This window comes from Mytilus trossulus, chromosome 7, assembly GCF_036588685.1.
Source record: "Mytilus trossulus isolate FHL-02 chromosome 7, PNRI_Mtr1.1.1.hap1, whole genome shotgun sequence".
NCBI classification, from domain to species: Eukaryota; Metazoa; Mollusca; class Bivalvia; order Mytilida; family Mytilidae; genus Mytilus; species Mytilus trossulus.
The window spans coordinates 80,800,980-80,819,045 of NC_086379.1; the positions used below are offsets into that span (position 1 = coordinate 80,800,980).

General features: G+C 31.4%; 1 protein-coding gene across 3 annotated transcripts; it reads left to right on the forward strand.

The window, feature by feature from the left end:
- The first annotated feature begins 2,542 nt into the window (after window positions 1-2,542).
- On the forward strand, window positions 2,543-16,389 carry LOC134725954 (cytosolic endo-beta-N-acetylglucosaminidase-like). 3 transcript variants are annotated; one of them, XM_063590276.1, is made up of 13 exons: window positions 2,543-2,606; window positions 3,744-3,859; window positions 5,392-5,576; window positions 6,095-6,243; window positions 6,551-6,705; window positions 7,616-7,764; window positions 8,297-8,468; window positions 8,748-8,851; window positions 9,416-9,524; window positions 12,695-12,885; window positions 13,501-13,812; window positions 14,751-14,862; window positions 15,570-16,389. In XM_063590276.1, exons 2-13 carry the CDS (start codon window positions 3,782-3,784, stop codon window positions 15,864-15,866), a joined length of 2,013 nt encoding a protein of 670 aa, XP_063446346.1. In that variant the 5' UTR covers window positions 2,543-2,606; window positions 3,744-3,781; the 3' UTR covers window positions 15,867-16,389. The 3 variants fall into 3 exon arrangements, with proteins under 3 accessions (XP_063446346.1, XP_063446344.1, XP_063446347.1); XM_063590274.1 differs by having other exon boundaries at window positions 2,591-2,641; XM_063590277.1 differs by lacking the exon at window positions 2,543-2,606 and adding an exon at window positions 2,629-2,720.
- The last annotated feature ends 1,677 nt before the right edge of the window (window positions 16,390-18,066 follow it).

The following is an 18,066-nucleotide window of genomic DNA, read 5'->3' on the forward strand; positions in this document are numbered from 1 at the left end:
GTTTATGTGTTACATATTTGTTTTTCATTCTTTTTTAAAATAAATAAGACTGTTAGTTTTCTCGTTTGAATTGTTTTTTATTGTCATTTCGGGGCCTTTTATGGCTGACTCTGCGGTATGGGCTTTGCTCATTGTTGAAGGCCGTACGGTGACCTAAAGTTGTTAACTTTTGTGCTATTTTGGTTTCTTGTGGAGAGTTGTCTCATTGGCAATCTTCTTTTTATATTCAGCAGATATATAGCGTCACCTGCCAGGTGGCATGATGTTGTACCATTTACAATAAGACAACTACCCGCCAAAGTTCAAATGATGTAGATGAAAGCAATTGTATGCAACCGTACAGGCTTCAACAAAAATACCATATAGTTGGCTCAAATACACCATGATGTGAAAAATATGAAACAATGCAATTGAGGAAACTAACAGCCTAATTCATAACAAAACATTTCACTAAAAACAAAGATGAAAGCCATGAACCAACGGCAACAGCTGAACTACAGAATCCTGACAGTCGGTTGTACGGGCTTTCATAAGCTGGTGTTTATTGTTTCATAGGTGTATGTTCCAGACCGTATGAGTATTTGGACCGTACGCGTACGGTCTGGACCGTATGCGTACTTTTCCAAAATACGCATACGGTCGAACCTACGCGTACGGTTTGATTTATATTAAGAAGTTGGTCAAGTTTATTAGATACAAATGTCACATAAGTAACAGATCAACATATTTTATATCTCAAATTAATGTAAAAAGTTCAATAGTTATTGAAATAAAAACGTAATATTTTAACTATTTGAAAACAAAATCACACTGATTTAATCTGTTAATCTCCTGTATTAGCATGTCAGTATATTTCAATAATTGCTGCACATCATGCTCCTTGTAATTGAAGTTATCAGAAGAAAACATAATGTGGGAGGACAATTGTTTTAGAATATTTAGGAACTTTACAAAAAAATGCATATGCATATGAACATGCATGAACAAAACTTGTTAATGTAAAACAAATATGACGTTCGTTGTGGAAGCAAGTCTCACCTTGGGCCAGAGTAACAAAATAGGATTCACGGATATAAAATTAAACAAATATTTAATTTCAACTGTTTGCTTATTTACTGAATCCATCTAATTGTAATAATAAGAATTTGTGTAACTAAAAATACAGATTATGATAATTATTTGTTTAAATTTAACCCATATGCATATGACCCCAAAACATGTATGATCCGCAGGACCGTACACGTATCGATATACTCATACGGTCCGACCATACGCGTATCGTCGGACCGTACTAGTATACGTATACGGTCCGGACCGTACGCGTACGGTCCAAATACTCATATGGTCTGGAACATGTACATATGAATGTGGTAAAAACAAATAAAAGTTACTTAATTGTTACAAGGATTTCTTGTCCATATAAATCATAGTTACTTATAATCTATTAAACTTACCTTTTTATAGATCACAAATTTCTTGATGTACAGTTACCAGACTTTAAAGAAATAATAAAACGTGGTATAATGCCAATGAGACAACTATTCATCCAAGTCACAATTTGTACTTTGACGTGTACAGTACTAGTTGTTAACTTCTTTGGCAATCATACCACAATTTCCTTTGTATATAAAGAAACATTTCTCTGTTCTTACTTAGGCTGTTTGTTTTCCCAATTGAATTGTTTCATAATTACAATGTCAGGGCCTTTCATAGCCCTGTGCGGCAGGTTTTTTTTTTCTTTGTTGAACTGAGGCCACGGTTGCATTTAATTGATCACATATGCTTCATTTGAAATTTGGTGGATAAGTTTGTGGGGACAAATAAGGCGACATCTTTTGTAGGGACGAAATAGGACGACATTTTTACAAATTAGTCGATGCATAAACTTTTGTATTTTTAATCACCACTCAGTAAACAGTTATTTTTCTCAAAATCAATATCCGTAATAAACAGACAAACGATTGCAAAAACGGATATTTTAATTGTGACATTGGCTATATTGAATTGGCACTGTTGTTCCTGCTTCCCACAGTCAGTCACACAGTCGTATAAAAAACAACATATCAACCAGTTCATTATAATTAGGCTAATCTAAAAAGGCACAAGTTATGAAATGAGAAAGTGAGATTTTTTTTAACAAACTGAATTTATGTATAAATTTGATCTATGTTGTGAGGGAGCTACAGTTTGATTATTTAAGGGTAGGGTAGAATGAATAATTTAGTCATTTTTTTTAGTTGTAACCTTTTTAATTTTTCACTCTATTCGGTCCTGTCATTTTTTTAAGTTTATCCACACTTTTACATGCATTGTCATCTTGGTTTTCTTTTTAATTTATTTATTTACTCAAATCTCATGTCCTGCCTTTTTCTTTAATCCTAGCCAGTCCATCATTGAACAACAGTTTTATTCATCCGTGTCAGTTTTTGTCCTTCTCGTTTAAACAATGAGGTAAAATCAGACATCCTTATATAACAATTATCTGACAATAAATATTACCTTTAATCTTATACCAAACAGGTATAAGTTCAAGATTGCATTTCTTTTTTTTTTAGATTTGCCAATTAACTGTAAAATGGGAGATAACTGAAATACGTCAACAACAGGTAAACAAGTTTTTCAGTTTGTCTAGTGTAATCAGGTAATAGGGTTTGTGTCACAGTGATATGACATTGTTGCTATTGTCATTTTTTCAGTGATAGTATTTTCACCATATTTAGGTTCAGTTAATTATATTTTGTTATTATTGTACACTTATGGCAACAAGTGTGTCAACAGAATAGTGAAAGTTGTACAATTTTAGATGCACCCCCTTTTTCGTCTAACACACATATAAGATATTTTGCAAATACTAAATATGATTTACTTATATGGTATTTTACCTATGGAAGTGCTTGGCATTGCAATGGATCACCTTGGCAATCACAATACTGGCTAGTGTGTCTTCATTGTTTTATATAAACATTTCTGATAATAGATTAGTCCAAATAATTATGACCTCTTGAAAGGCTAATATATTTTTTTTCTTTGAAGCCTTACTGGCGAAGTAAGGCATCAAAGAAAAAAATTATAATAGCCTTTCAAGACGTCATAATTATTTGGACAAATGATAGATATAAAATGGTTAATCTAGCATTACATATTTTTGTCTCGCCAAAATAAACACTAATAATGAGAAAGATCATCACTATCATTCTTATATATGCCATGTCCTTACTCCCTTCCTGGTATTATAGAGTCGGTTTTCACAAAAAAAAACTTCCTAGTACTGGTAGGTATAATAAGATTAAAATAAATCATCTTTGTCTAAGAATTTGATCATAATTAAGTCATGAACAATTCAGTATACTTATGATAAATTTTAGTTGTAAGTTTTTTGGTAGATCCAACTCATGGTCTCTGGTCCTTTGAAATCATAACAGTTCATAACACATACATCCTTATTTTTATTAGTTAGAAGAGCAAAAAGTATACATCGACCAGTAAATGATATGTTTATATAAAAAAGAAGATGTGGTATGATTGCCAATGAGACAACTCTCCACAAGAGACCAGAATGACAGAGAAATTAACAACTATAGGTCACTGTACAGTCTTCAACCATGAGCAAAGCCCATACCACATAGTCAGCTATAAAAGGCCCTGAAATGGCAATGTAAAATAATTCAAACAAGAACATGAAGAAAACAAACAGCCTTATTTACACTGTATGTATTTACATTTTTTTAAATTTCTGATTATAGGATAAATGTAGAGGATACCCTACCTAGTTTCCTAGTATATGTATGGTGTATGTATGCTGTATGTTTACAGATTGATAAGCTCCTTGTCTAAGATATTTAAAATGGCAAAACAGCAGGTAAGAACATGTAGAAATATACCATTGAACATGGTACCCAACACCTTCACTAAAATTAATTTGGCTGGTTTAATGTTCATAAAAAGTTTGACAAATATTGACTTTGACCCTTTGACAAAAATATAAAAATTTCTTGACAAAAATATAAAAATTTCTTGACAAAAATATAAAAATTTCTAAAAATTTGAACCAACCAATTTATCAGAAAAAATACTCTGGTTATGTATGTCTGATTGGCAATCTTACCACTTTTCCTTTTATAACGGTAAGTTTAAAAAAAAATTACTACCCTTGACAAAAAGATGAAAAGATGAAAATATAAACTTCTTCATATATGAGCAACACATAAAACTTGAGATGAATAACAAAACAGGAACAAAACCCCACAAATTCAACAAAGAACATGCAATTTTAATCTTCTGAATTAATATGAGGCAGGCATTACCTGTAAATGGGGACGAAGTCTGTATGAATTATTTTTTTGTAATTTAGATATTTGTAAAAAAAAAAGAAACGCAAATACCGTAACGTTTCATATTTTGGTTCTGTTGTTAGGGATTTTAGTTGTGACGTTATTTAAGTTGTGACGTCATATGCAATGTAAACAAAGAAACAACTTCATCAGGTAACGTTTTTTCATATGAAGGAATAAAAAAAATGAAATCGGTATTGCGTTTCTTCCTATTTATACTAGACTGATAAATATATATATTTTACTCAAAGATTTATACAAACAAGACCGGAAAAAGGAAGTACATTGAAGATTTCTGCGCAGGTCCGGGATTTCAAAACATGACATAAAAAAAATTGAACGATTTTGAGTTCATTAGTACAATGAAAAATTCGGGAAATTTTCCCGATTTTTTTTTTTTATTGAATTTTCTACTGTTATTGGGGACTTCGTCCCCATATCAAAATAAGATTTTGTCATACTGCTATATATCCAATGTTTTTTTCCAGATAAAGTTTGTGGTTCAAGTTTTTTCATACTTATGATAACTTTAAAGACTTATGTCATAGGGTCAAATTAAAAAATTTTTAACAATAGAATGTAATTAAAACATTCAGCTAATTTAACAAGGGTTATCACCCTGTACTGTTATATGTACCACCTTAAATTTATTTTGAACAACTGAGGGTGGTTAACAAATTTTGGGAGACAGCAGAAGTTTGAATACAGAAAAGTTATTGTATTTTCACATTTAAAGTCGTTTTATTTTTATTAAAGGATCAAATGCATTCATCGTTTTTATTGTAAGCAGTAATGGAGGTTAAATGAAAATAACAATGAATATGAAAGAATAACAAACCAAAAATTGTATGCTTTAGGGGATGTAATCATTTGCTATTGGGCCCAACAAAATGCAAGATATTGTGGGAAATAGTTGTGTACAAAACATGATTTTGAAAAAGCCATACTTGCAATAAGAAGGAATGAATATTTCTTTTGCAAAGTTCAACTGCCCCACTATTTCCTTCCGAAAATCAATTTGTCTCAATTTAAACGTTAATGATTTTAATATTTTGATTAGGCAATATCTGATATGGAATGTCATCCTCTGAAGACTTTGGAGGAAGTCAGAAAGTGGTCAGATGAGGGTATTCCAAACAAGATGAAGCAGGGAACAGAATGTTTGAGAGAGAGACCCCACACGGATGAAACAGTACCAAAAACACTTGTTTGTCATGATATGAGGGGAGGCTATCTTGAAGACAGGTATATATATTTGTATTTCAAGGTGTACATATCACTGTAGGAAAAAATATAAAAATTTAATCTTTTTCGCCATTCATAAGTAAGTTATTCATACAGGGTTTGTTGTGTACAATACTGATCAGTTTGTATTTGTTAAGAAATAAAACCGTCAGAAAATATTTTATAAGAGAATCTACTAGTTGATGTAATGTTTGCATTCAAGCAGTTAGTTGATCAGAATAACTTAAAGACATGAAATGTTAATGTTGTGTAGACAGTACTTCAAAAAACAAGCCTAATAAGAAAAGTGAACATTTGCAAATGTTATAAAATTTAAAAGTTCAATAAGGGACTTGTTTTGGAAAATTGAAATTGAAAAAAAAATCCTTTAAAATGGTCAATAGCTATGAATATAACTTGAGGTTTTATACAGAAAACTGAAAAAAATATTATTTTAGTGATATTGGATTTTTATTTAAACTAATTAGTCAGGTTTTCATATTTAGTTATTTTTAATAAATAATTGCTATATTTAACAGATTTATCCAGGGTGACAAGAACGAGAAAAGCTATAACTTTTACCACTGGCAGCTGATTGATTCATTTGTTTACTTCAGTCATCATTTCATCACCATCCCACCAGTCACATGGATAAATGTAGCGCATAGAAATGGCGTGAAAATGTTAGGTAATATCTCAGAAATAACAGTTGACAGTACTTTCAATATAAATCTTCAGTTTAAAAGACAAACTATTTTGGACAGTTCATAAGGTTTGAAAATTATAAGCAGTTTTCTGCCTATGACTTTCTGCAAGCATTTCCACAGTGCATACATGATTTTTTTATCAGTAAAAAGTTGTAGACACTACTCAAAAGTATGAAGGTTCCATTCATTGATTAATAGGAAAAAAACTTCGCATTTGAAATTTTATTCACCAGATATTGTGAAATTTCCAATTTTGTTTTCATTTATATACCATATCTTTTCTTACAGGCACTTTGATAACAGAATGGAAGGATGGGTACAAAATATGTGAAGAATTCTTAGAATCAGAATCATCATACAAAGCACTTGCAGATCAAATGGTTAAAATTACACAGTTTTACAGATTTGATGGATGGCTGATCAATATAGAAAATAAAATTGTGGTAATTATCTTTTCCAAAAAAAAGAATATTTTTGTATAGTTATTACAATCTACACAAGTGCAGATGCATTGTTGTAAGTTTATGAAATGTTATGTTTGCAATTTTGTACTGTAGTGTTCATGAATTGAAGATTGCTCTTCAAAATAGTTATGTACTTCGGTACTGGCATGAAAATACAGATTTTTTGTGTTATTTAAATTTGCTGTTACAAAGTATTAGAAATGATTATAAATTAAGGAATGTATCTCCCTCATGCAAAGCTCTGATTCCTTTCACGGATTTGGCTATACTTTTTGGACCTTTTGGATTATAGCTCTTCATTATTTATATAAGCTTTGGATTTCAAATATTTTGGCCACGAGCATCACTGAAGAGACATGTATTGTCGAAATGTGTATCTGGTGCAAGAAAATTGGTACCGTTAATTTTATTATGTCTTAGTTTCATGGAGCCTGTCTCAAATATTTAAGTTCACAGTTAATTTTTGTAAAACTGAGTGTCTTCAATTTTTAAATCACAACTGCACTATTGATTACTTATAAACTAAACAACATCAATTAAGAAAACACTGAAGATAGCAATTTTGCAGAATAGCTTTACTTAAAGTGAGAACTTGATGCAAATGATGTGTTATAAATCAAGGAGAAATAGTAAGCTTAAGCTTTCAATAACTTTCATTGTTATTCAAAATAAACTTCCAAGTAGAGGAAGATGGGGGTCCTGACAACTTTAAATATTCAACTGTATTTTAAGCTGTAAATTAAGACTGTTATTCTACCACAAAGAAACCCTGCTAAAATGAAATTATAATAATTATGAAAGGATTTAATTTCTGGCTTTACAATTTGAAGAGAGTTCCCTCTGGGTATAAGCCTCAATTCTGAGTTGCACATTATTGTTGTATTTCAAGGAAGAAAAAGTTCCCTGTTTATGTAAGTTTGTGGAATACCTAACAGCTAAGCTACATGAGACTGTGCCAGGATCTGAAGTGATATGGTATGATAGTGTCATTAATACGGGAGAACTCACATGGCAGGATGCACTCAATGATAAAAACTGGCAAGTAAAACATTGTCACAGAAAATTAGTCTGTATATAGTCATAAATGTTTAAGCATGGCACATTAGTGGATTGTTTATTTACTCTTATCTAACCCTAAGACATTAAAAAAGATATATAAACCATCTGTCATGTACATTGAGGGGTGATAGGTTCTCTGGAAGGATAAGCAGTAATCTGCTGCACATGAATAAAAGGCAAAATTAAAAATCAGTTGATTTTTTTTTTAGCTCAATATATTAATTTAGTATTTCAGATGATGAAACTCAGGTGAATACAGATGATGCTTTATAGTGTAAAAATCATGTCACAACTTGACTATTAACTGTTAAAATAATCCCAGCAAAAACACCAACTTACACAATTTAATTTTTTTTTTATTTATAATGCATGCAAAATCTTCTTGTATTTTTATTTTGAAATTTAAGGTAATATAAGAATCAACCCTCACATATCAAAATAATTGTAATCATTATTGGGAGTTTGGACCTACTTTGAAGTCCTTAACTGTAAATGGTGTTTGTAATTTTAGTATGTTCTTTGATGTTTGTGATGGTATTTTCCTGAATTACAACTGGAACCCAGAAAAGCTCCTCAGTTCTATGGCTCTAGCTATGTCTAAAGACAGACCAAGGGATGTATATGTTGGATTAGATGTGTTTGGTCGTGGTTGTTTGGGCGGTGGTGGATTTAACTCTATTGAGGTACTGATATCATTACTATTAAGAGGAGAGCAAACATAAATATTAATTTTATTTTCAGTAGAAAGGTATAATATGTAAATTGTAAAGAAGTCTACCATTGATTATTGGACTAGATATAGAAAGAAAAAAAATTAATAATTTGGAGATCTTTAGTATACGGTTTACATTTAACATTACAATCTAAAAGTTGCTTCTGTTTTACTTTAATTATTTCTGAAAAAGTTATGACACAACAAATGTTATCCATGTGATTTAATGCTGCAACTCTTTTTATAATAGGCATTGACAGCAATACGGCAGTATAATATGTCAGTAGCTATATTTGCCTTTGGATGGGTGTATGAGTGTTGCGACGTTGACAACTATATTGATAATGAAAACAGGTATTAGATAAGAAATACTGTGGATTCATTATAATTAGTTGGATACCAAATTTTCCTGGATTTCCTTGGAACAGGTGAACAACAAAATTAAATGTCCAACTCCGACAAAATTTTCCATAGGCTTGTATGTAAAATCACTAAATTAAATATCCACGAACCTGTAAGTTCTTGTCAATCCACGAAAATTGTTACCCATGAAAATAAAAAAATTCACAGTAGTCTTTTTAGAAATTTTGTTTTGACAGGCAAATTTTTAATGTTCTCTGACAGATATGATTTATGGGATATTAGGACTTTATTGTCCAAGACACAAATTGCTATTCAGAAATGTTTATGATTTTAATAGACAACAAATATGATAGAATTTTGAATGTTTTGGTGTTCAGACAAAAGGATACATTGAAATATATTTTGTGAATTCTGTATACATAGAAAATGTTTAGTTTATGACTCAATTCCTAGATCAGCACACTATTTTTATTAAGGAGAGAAGGATGATAAATATGTATGTGTTGTAGATTGAAGTTAATTTATATTTTAATGACTGGATAAATATTTTTTTAGATTTTGGGACTTATTGAGTGATTTGTGTCCAACATCAGTCTGGCCTAATGGTTTTCTGTCGTCATCATTTTGCATTGGAGCAGGGCGCAAGTTTTACCTCCAAGGAAATGTAAGAAATGTTCAATACTTTTCACATTTTATTATTGCAGCTAAAACTCTATTTTATACAGATCGTAATAATGCCTATTGTTCACATGACAAATATACTCCTCCGCACCAGGCACGAGGATGACAGTTATGTGCAACTTCTAATAATATCTTACCATATCATTTATGTCCCGATACACATTTTGATATGCACCCACCATGCCATATAGCACTGTTCCTTGGTGCCTCCTGAAGTTCAGCTAGATATATTTAGCCTACTCACATAATTCTTTTTTGTTACTTTCTAGAAGTGTGCCTGAGACGAAGGTTTTATGTATACTCCTATATATATATATACGAAAACTGTTGTTTCTTATTTGTGTTTGCAACTATGTTTACTGTATTGTTTATTATATTTGTAAAAAAATGATATTATATTATGCTCCTTGTGAGCCCACTTTATGGAAATAAAGAATCTTCTACTTCTTATTCTATACCTACAAAGTTGGCTTTTCTGTAGCGGACTATTTGAGAAATTACGGTGCACTATGTGAACATCATTGTTTAGGTCATTACTGATTGATTGAGCTGTTATTAACAAGAACACTTATATTGTACAAAATTATTCAATGAAGTATTTTTTTTCTTAATTGCTGTATAAATTATAGTTTAACAAAATCTCCATTGAAATATCAGTTTATCATCAAAACATTTTTTAGTGAGACATTGGATTGATATTTTTGATATGCTACATGTATAAATGATCTCAATGAATATTATTTCTTACTTAGTTGACTGATTATATTGTAGGTCTGTAATGAGAGTCCTTGGTATAATTTGAGTGGACTGATTTTATTGTAGGTCTGTAATGAGAGTCCTTGGTATAATTTGAGTTGACTGATTTTATTGTAGGTCTGTAATGAGAGTCCTTGGTATAATTTGAGTTGACTGATTTTATTGTAGGTCTGTAATGAGAGTCCATGGTATAATTTGAGTTGACTGATTTTATTGTAGGTCTGTAATGAGAGTCCTTGGTATAATTTGAGTGGACTGATTTTATTGTAGGTCTGTAATGAGAGTCCTTGGTATAATTTGAGTTGACTGATTTTATTGTAGGTCTGTAATGAGAGTCCATGGTATAATTTGAGTCGACTGATTTTATTGTAGGTCTGTAATGAGAGTCCTTGGTATAATTTGAGTGGACTGATTTTATTGTAGGTCTGTAATGAGAGTCCATGGTATAATTTGAGTTGACTGTTTTTATTGTAGGTCTGTAATGAGAGTCCTTGGTATAATTTGAGTTGACTGTTTTTATTGTAGGTCTGTAATGAGAGTCCTTGGTATAATTTGAGTGGACTGATTTTATTGTAGGTCTGTAGTGAGAGTCCTTGGTATAATTTGAGTCGACTGATTTTATTGTAGGTCTGTAATGAGAGTCCTTGGTATAATTTGAGTCGACTGATTATATTGTAGGTCTGTAATGAGAGTCCTTGGTATAATTTGAGTCGACTGATTTTATTGTAGGTCTGTAATGAGAGTCCTTGGTATATTTTATTGTAGGTCTGTAATGAGAGTCCTTGGTATAATTTGAGTCGACTGATTTTATTGTAGGTCTGTAATGAGAGTCCTTGGTATAATTTGAGTTGACTGATTTTATTGTAGGTCGTTAATGAGAGTCCTTGGTATAATTTGAGTTGACTGATTTTATTGTAGGTCTGTAATGAGAGTCCTTGGTATAATTTGAGTTGACTGATTTTATTGTAGGTCTGTAATGAGAGTCCTTGGTATAATTTGAGTTGACTGATTTTATTGTAGGTCTGTAATGAGAGTCCTTGGTATAATTTGAGTCGACTGATTTTATTGTAGGTCTGTAATGAGAGTCCTTGGTATAATTTGAGTCGACTGATTTTATTGTAGGTCTGTAATGAGAGTCCTTGGTATAATTTGAGTGGACTGGTTTTATTGTAGGTCTGTAATGAGAGTCCTTGGTATAATTTGAGTCGACTGATTTTATTGTAGGTCTGTAATGAGAGTCCTTGGTATAATTTGAGTCGACTGATTTTATTGTAGGTCTGTAATGAGAGTCCTTGGTATAATTTGAGTCGACTGATTTTATTGTAGGTCTGTAATGAGAGTCCTTGGTATAATTTGAGTTGACTGATTTTATTGTAGGTCGTTAATGAGAGTCCTTGGTATAATTTGAGTTGACTGATTTTATTGTAGGTCTGTAATGAGAGTCCTTGGTATAATTTGAGTTGACTGATTTTATTGTAGGTCTGTAATGAGAGTCCTTGGTATAATTTGAGTTGACTGATTTTATTGTAGGTCTGTAATGAGAGTCCATGGTATAATTTGAGTCGACTGATTTTATTGTAGGTCGTTAATGAGAGTCCTTGGTATAATTTGAGTTGACTGATTTTATTGTAGGTCTGTAATGAGAGTCCTTGGTATAATTTGAGTTGACTGATTTTATTGTAGGTCGTTAATGAGAGTCCTTGGTATAATTTGAGTCGACTGATTTTATTGTAGGTCGTTAATGAGAGTCCTTGGTATAATTTGAGTTGACTGATTTTATTGTAGGTCTGTAATGAGAGTCCTTGGTATAATTTGAGTTGACTGATTTTATTGTAGGTCTGTAATGAGAGTCCTTGGTATAATTTGAGTCGACTGATTTTATTGTAGGTCGTTAATGAGAGTCCTTGGTATAATTTGAGTCGACTGATTTTATTGTAGGTCTGTAATGAGAGTCCTTGGTATAATTTGAGTTGACTGATTTTATTGTAGGTCTGTAATGAGAGTCCATGGTATAATTTGAGTCGACTGATTTTATTGTAGGTCTGTAATGAGAGTCCTTGGTATAATTTGAGTCGACTGATTTTATTGTAGGTCTGTAATGAGAGTCCTTGGTATAATTTGAGTCGACTGATTTTATTGTAGGTCTGTAATGAGAGTCCTTGGTATAATTTGAGTTGACTGATTTTATTGTAGGTCGTTAATGAGAGTCCTTGGTATAATTTGAGTTGACTGATTTTATTGTAGGTCTGTAATGAGAGTCCTTGGTATAATTTGAGTTGACTGATTTTATTGTAGGTCTGTAATGAGAGTCCTTGGTATAATTTGAGTTGACTGTTTTTATTGTAGGTCTGTAATGAGAGTCCTTGGTATAATTTGAGTCGACTGATTTTATTGTAGGTCTGTAATGAGAGTCCTTGGTATAATTTGAGTTTACAAGAGGTTCAGGCATATTATAGGAGGAAACAGATTGTGATAGCTCCTCAGGAACTCCCTGCTCTGGAGCCCTGTTTTGAATGTGCATATTTAGGAGGAAGTTGTTTAAGTTACAATGGAGAGTTACCATCTACTGGAATTCCACAGTTATTCAGGTATAACTTGTTTTCATTCCTAGTTTGGGTCCTTCATTTATGGATAATGGTCATTGAATGTAAAATGACCTTTAATAAGACCAGATTGGTCAGTTTCAGATCTAAAATATTTTAATCATTATTTCAGGATACTTACTGATATTAGATCCTTCAAAAATTTAAAATATCTAGTATTATATTAAAATAATGAGTTTTATTTAACAATTAATCAATCTCATGTTAACTTTCAAGCAAGATTAATCAGTATTAATTGTTTCTTATAATGATTTTTTATGCCCCACCTGATAGTAGAGGGGCATTATGTTTTCTGGTCTGTGCGTCCGTTCGCCCATTCGTTTGTCCGTTCGTTCGTTCGTCTGTCTGTTCCGCTTCAGGTTAAAGTTTTTGGTCAAGGTAGTTTTTGATGAAGTTGAAGTCCAATCAACTTGAAACTTAGTATACATGTTCCCTTTGATAAGATCATTCTAATTTTAATGCCAAATTAGAGAATTTATTCCAATTTCACTGTCCACTTAACATAGAAAATGATAGTGCGAGTGGGGCATCCGTGTACTGTGGACACATTCTTGTTTTTTCTTAAATGATATAAATGCATTAAAAAAAATTCTGTTGTAGGTTATTTGACCTTGACTGTAAACCTAAGGAGTCATACATTGTGAGTTATGCTTACAAAACTAAGGGAGACAATCAAGTATTTCTAGAAATAGAAAGTCAAAGACAAAATGACAAGAAAAGTTTTGTATTTTTGTCCGAAACTGAACAGCCACCTAAAAATAGTGACAGTGATGCAACTAATGATTCTATGGAGAAGAAGAAACCAGTACAAAGTAGTAAAGTGATTATAAACTCCAAGCCTGTTGAAACTGTCCTGAAAGAATGTCTTGGTCAGATTTGTCTTCCAGCAAAGGATTCTGATTGGACTACTAGGTATATATGTATACACAGTTTTAGTTGGTTAATTTGGTCGGTTGTATGGTTACTATCGATATTACTAGATAAAATCTCAAGGATTTTTTGCTCTCTGAATAAAAATCTCAGTAAGATGTTGTGACTTCCAATCATCCAAACAATATTTTCTTTGTCCCTTTCCAACTAATATTTGTCATCCTTAAAATCATAGACTGATCATACATGACACTCATTTCTTTCTCTCCTTTAATTAATGATAGGAGCATCTGTTAGCAGTTATAACTTTTTACTTGTTACTTTGTTATATTATACAATTACTGTCTTTTGATGAGGTAAATGTGTGGTTTTATTGACTTTTCATAAAACCATATATTTACTGAAACAAAAGATAGTAATTGTTTTATTCCATATTTCGTGAAAAATGTATGTAATGGAATTTGTTTAACAAAATCAATTGTACATCAAATGATTTTTACCAAAATTATACACGTAAAACACGCGACTTTTTGAGTGGTGAATAATCTTTTTCACAGTTGAATATGCTTATTTGTTCAAAATCTCATTCATATAGAAAAACATGCTAAAGTTTGAGCAATATGGAATAAACTTAGTTATTTTAATTTAAACAAGTATACATGAATCGCTTAAAAACTTGACAGTACATCAAAATATCATGATTGTCAAACTTTACTGGGGGAGGAAGCCAGAGAAACCCTCTCACCATTGACAGGAAAACTCACAATCCTGGCCATAGTCAAACGCACCAATCACATGAGAAGTTTTAGTTTACCTCAATGTTGACAGGCTAGTGATGTACTTCTTAAACAACTTGGCCATCAATGCTAAAGTATCTTCAAAAACATGTCAATTAGTCTAAGCTAATTTAATCAAACATAAATATATATATATATATATATAAAAGTGTATTTTATATAACTTGCTGTTAACCATTACAGGTGGTATATACTGGATAAAGAACAGATAGAAGACTTTGCATTAACCTCATTATTGTGTGGATTATCATCAAAATCAACCCAAAAGGAAATCATCAACATAGGGCAAATACAGGTAAAATCTTATTAGCGATGAGTATGCAATGTCATTAAGCTGCAATATCCTATTTAATGTATACTGTAATTGTATGGGACTATATATGTTTGAGGCAATACATGAGTTAGCTATTGTTGTAAGGTGGTTCAAAAATGCTATGATTAATATAATTTTTATTGATACAACAAAGAAAATGTCAATTTACTTATTATAAAAAAATACCAAGGGGACAGACAATAGGATAAGTCAAGAAACACCATGGGTAAAATAAAAAGAACTAAAAGATAAAAACATGTCAAAGACATGATTTAATTACACAAAACCAGGAAAACCAAAAACATCAGACCTTGCAGTCATAAAAATTTCAAGCACTATTTTTTTTAACTCCGACTCAATAATAAACCAATTAAAATTCTTAATTTGACGTTTTAATCAGGCACAAATTTTGTACTCCTAAAACAAAATAATTTTTTTGTGATCATTAGCCCAGAGGTAAGCAGTTGATGCTCCATCAGTAATACCCATCATGATGTTCATTGCTAGTAAAAATCTGGTGATTTGTCATAAACAAACTTACAAAATAGATGTTCTCACTGCTCACTTATTTGGTTACGATAAGAACTAACGACCTTGAAAATCGTACAGAGAGATAATTCATTAGGATTTGTATTTTTCCCCCATCAGCTAAGTGCATGTATTACAAAAATGTTGTCTTTTTCCCACAGATGTTTCCATTATCTCAACTTAGAATTCCAAGCATTTCCAACATAGAAATCTCAACGCAAGCTGACAGTACCATAGAAGTAGCCTGGGCGTGTAGCAATCCATCAGGTGTCAGTTACTACATTGTGTACCTAGACGATATGTATCTTGGCAGAGCAGCTTCAACATATTATTTTCTTGAAAATCAAAAGGATGACAGATCATCATTTGTTATCAGTGTACAGGCTGTTTTAAATATTGGACTCGTTACAAATCTGGCAAAATCTGAAAAATTTACTGTAAATATAGAACATTCCTAGTAGTTTTGTATCTTATTTAATATATTTTATGTAGAGGGATTAACAAAATTATAATATTTCCTTATGTTTCCTATTGGAATTTTGAAAACCAAAGAAAATTACAATACTCATATAATTTGCTGCTTATTTTAGAATATATTGATTCCTTTGATGTTAGTACTGAAATTTACAAGGTTCCACTGTGAAGGGTAGTGAATATCTCAATGTTAAAATACACTATTTTGTATCATATTTAATATATTTGTTTTGTAGAGGAAATTATTATATACTTATAACTTGTTGATCATATCATTTAAATATGGATTCCTTTTGATATTAGTACTTTCATTAACATAGTTCCAATGTGGAAGATAGAGAATTTCTAAATGTTAAAATTAACTTTTTTGTATCTTTTTTTTGGTAGAGAAAACTATAAAGATTGTAATACTCAAATAACTTGTTGATTATATCATTTGAATATGGATTACTTTGATATAATAACCTTAACTATTATGGTTCAATTGTAGAAAATAGTGAATTTCTAAATGTTAAATAAACTTATCTTGCAATATTGTATGTCAATCTATGGCTATTTTTATTGGTCGTTGTACTCTTTTTGACAATCTACTAAATAAAGTGTTTATCATTAGCAGAATCTGTTAAATTCTTGGTATTATGTCATTACTTGTAGCCATATAAAATTTACTATATGTATATTAAGACAATATGGTTACTTATACAGCCCACTGACTATACATGATGTAGTGGTTTATTGTTGTTAAATACTTTCTATATCTGTATAACCTTCCCCAAAATTTCATTAAATGTCGAACAGGAAGTAAATTTGCAAAACGTACAAAACCTCATCATACAGAGGAAATCAGAGGAAGCAATCGAAAAGCTGCCAAATTTCATAAATTGTGCCAATTTTTGTCTAGCCAACGAGATCTGTTGCAGAAATCTTGACAAAGTGATAGTGATCTGGAGGCCACCACATTAGCTAACTTCTTTAAAACTTTATTCTTCAAAATAATTTATTCTTCAAGTGGTAGACCTGGTTGCTTCAAACTTTGTATATAGATGCCGTATGAAGTTTTTGTCTGCCATATGTTCATTGTATTTAATCTCATTTTCATGGTTTAGTGACAACTTGAAAAACTAAATGTGCCAAAGTGACATGAATGGCTCCGTCTCAAAAAGTTGAAAATTCTGCAATTTCAATAACCCACCAGGACATAAACAAAGCCCTAAATTACAGCAAAAATAAGCAGAGCGGAAAAAAACTTAAATTTGATCTGTTACTCTTCTTGGTTAACTCACATGCCAAAACTCATCCCAATAACTGAAAGCATTTAGAAGAAAAGTTCGTATAACTGTGATTTTCAACAATTTATCGAAGTCCAAAGCCCGTAATTTCGGTAAAAATTAGGGGAGGAGAACAAAACTTAAACTTGATCTGTAACTCATCATGGTTAACTCACATACCAAAAAACAGCCCAATATCAGAAGGCATTTCGAAAAAAATTGGTATTATGGTTTTTTGCGGAATGACGGAATGACAGAATTACAGAATGACGGACAAGGGTAAAACTTTATGGCACTGGTAACTTTTTTGCTGGGCCATAAACATTTTTTTGTACATGTATAATGTTGATTTCTCTTTTATTATCAGTAATAGGGTAACTATATTTGGTATGTGCATACCTTGCAAGGTCCTCCTGCCTTCAAGACAGCCTTCACTTGACCTAGACATAATTTCATGGATAAGTGAATAATGTTAAGTTTTCGTGATGAAGTCCATATATATCAGATACTATAAGCAATAGGTCTACTATATTTGGTATATGTCATGATTGTAAGGTGTACATGTTTAACCTCATTTTCATTGTTCAGTGGTCAAACTTAAGTTGTGTTGTGGTGGGTTTTTTTTCTAATACTATATGCAATATGTCAAGTACATTTGGTGTGTGGAAATGATATTCGGCTGATTTTTGAAGATTTTTGTATAATTTTAATTTCTCTCTTATTATCAGTAATAGGATAAAATTTGGTATGTGCATATCTTACAAGGTTCTTCTGCCTTCAAGACAGTCTTCACTTTACCTAGACGTAATTTCATGGATAAGTGAACAATGTTCAGTTTTCATGCTGAAAGCCATATATCAGATACTATAAGCAATAGGTCTACTATATTTGGTATATGGAATGATTGTAAGGTGTA

Bases quoted from the DNA above. Each gene is read 5' to 3' on its own strand.
- LOC134725954 (XM_063590276.1), top strand. From the start codon at position 3,782: ATGTATGGTGTATGTATGCTGTATGTTTACAGATTGATAAGCTCCTTG. The intron at 7,765-8,296 runs GCAAGTAAAACA...TTGTAATTTTAG, and splicing joins GCACTCAATGATAAAAACTG to TATGTTCTTTGATGTTTGTG. The intron at 8,469-8,747 runs GTACTGATATCA...TTTTTATAATAG, and splicing joins GTGGATTTAACTCTATTGAG to GCATTGACAGCAATACGGCA.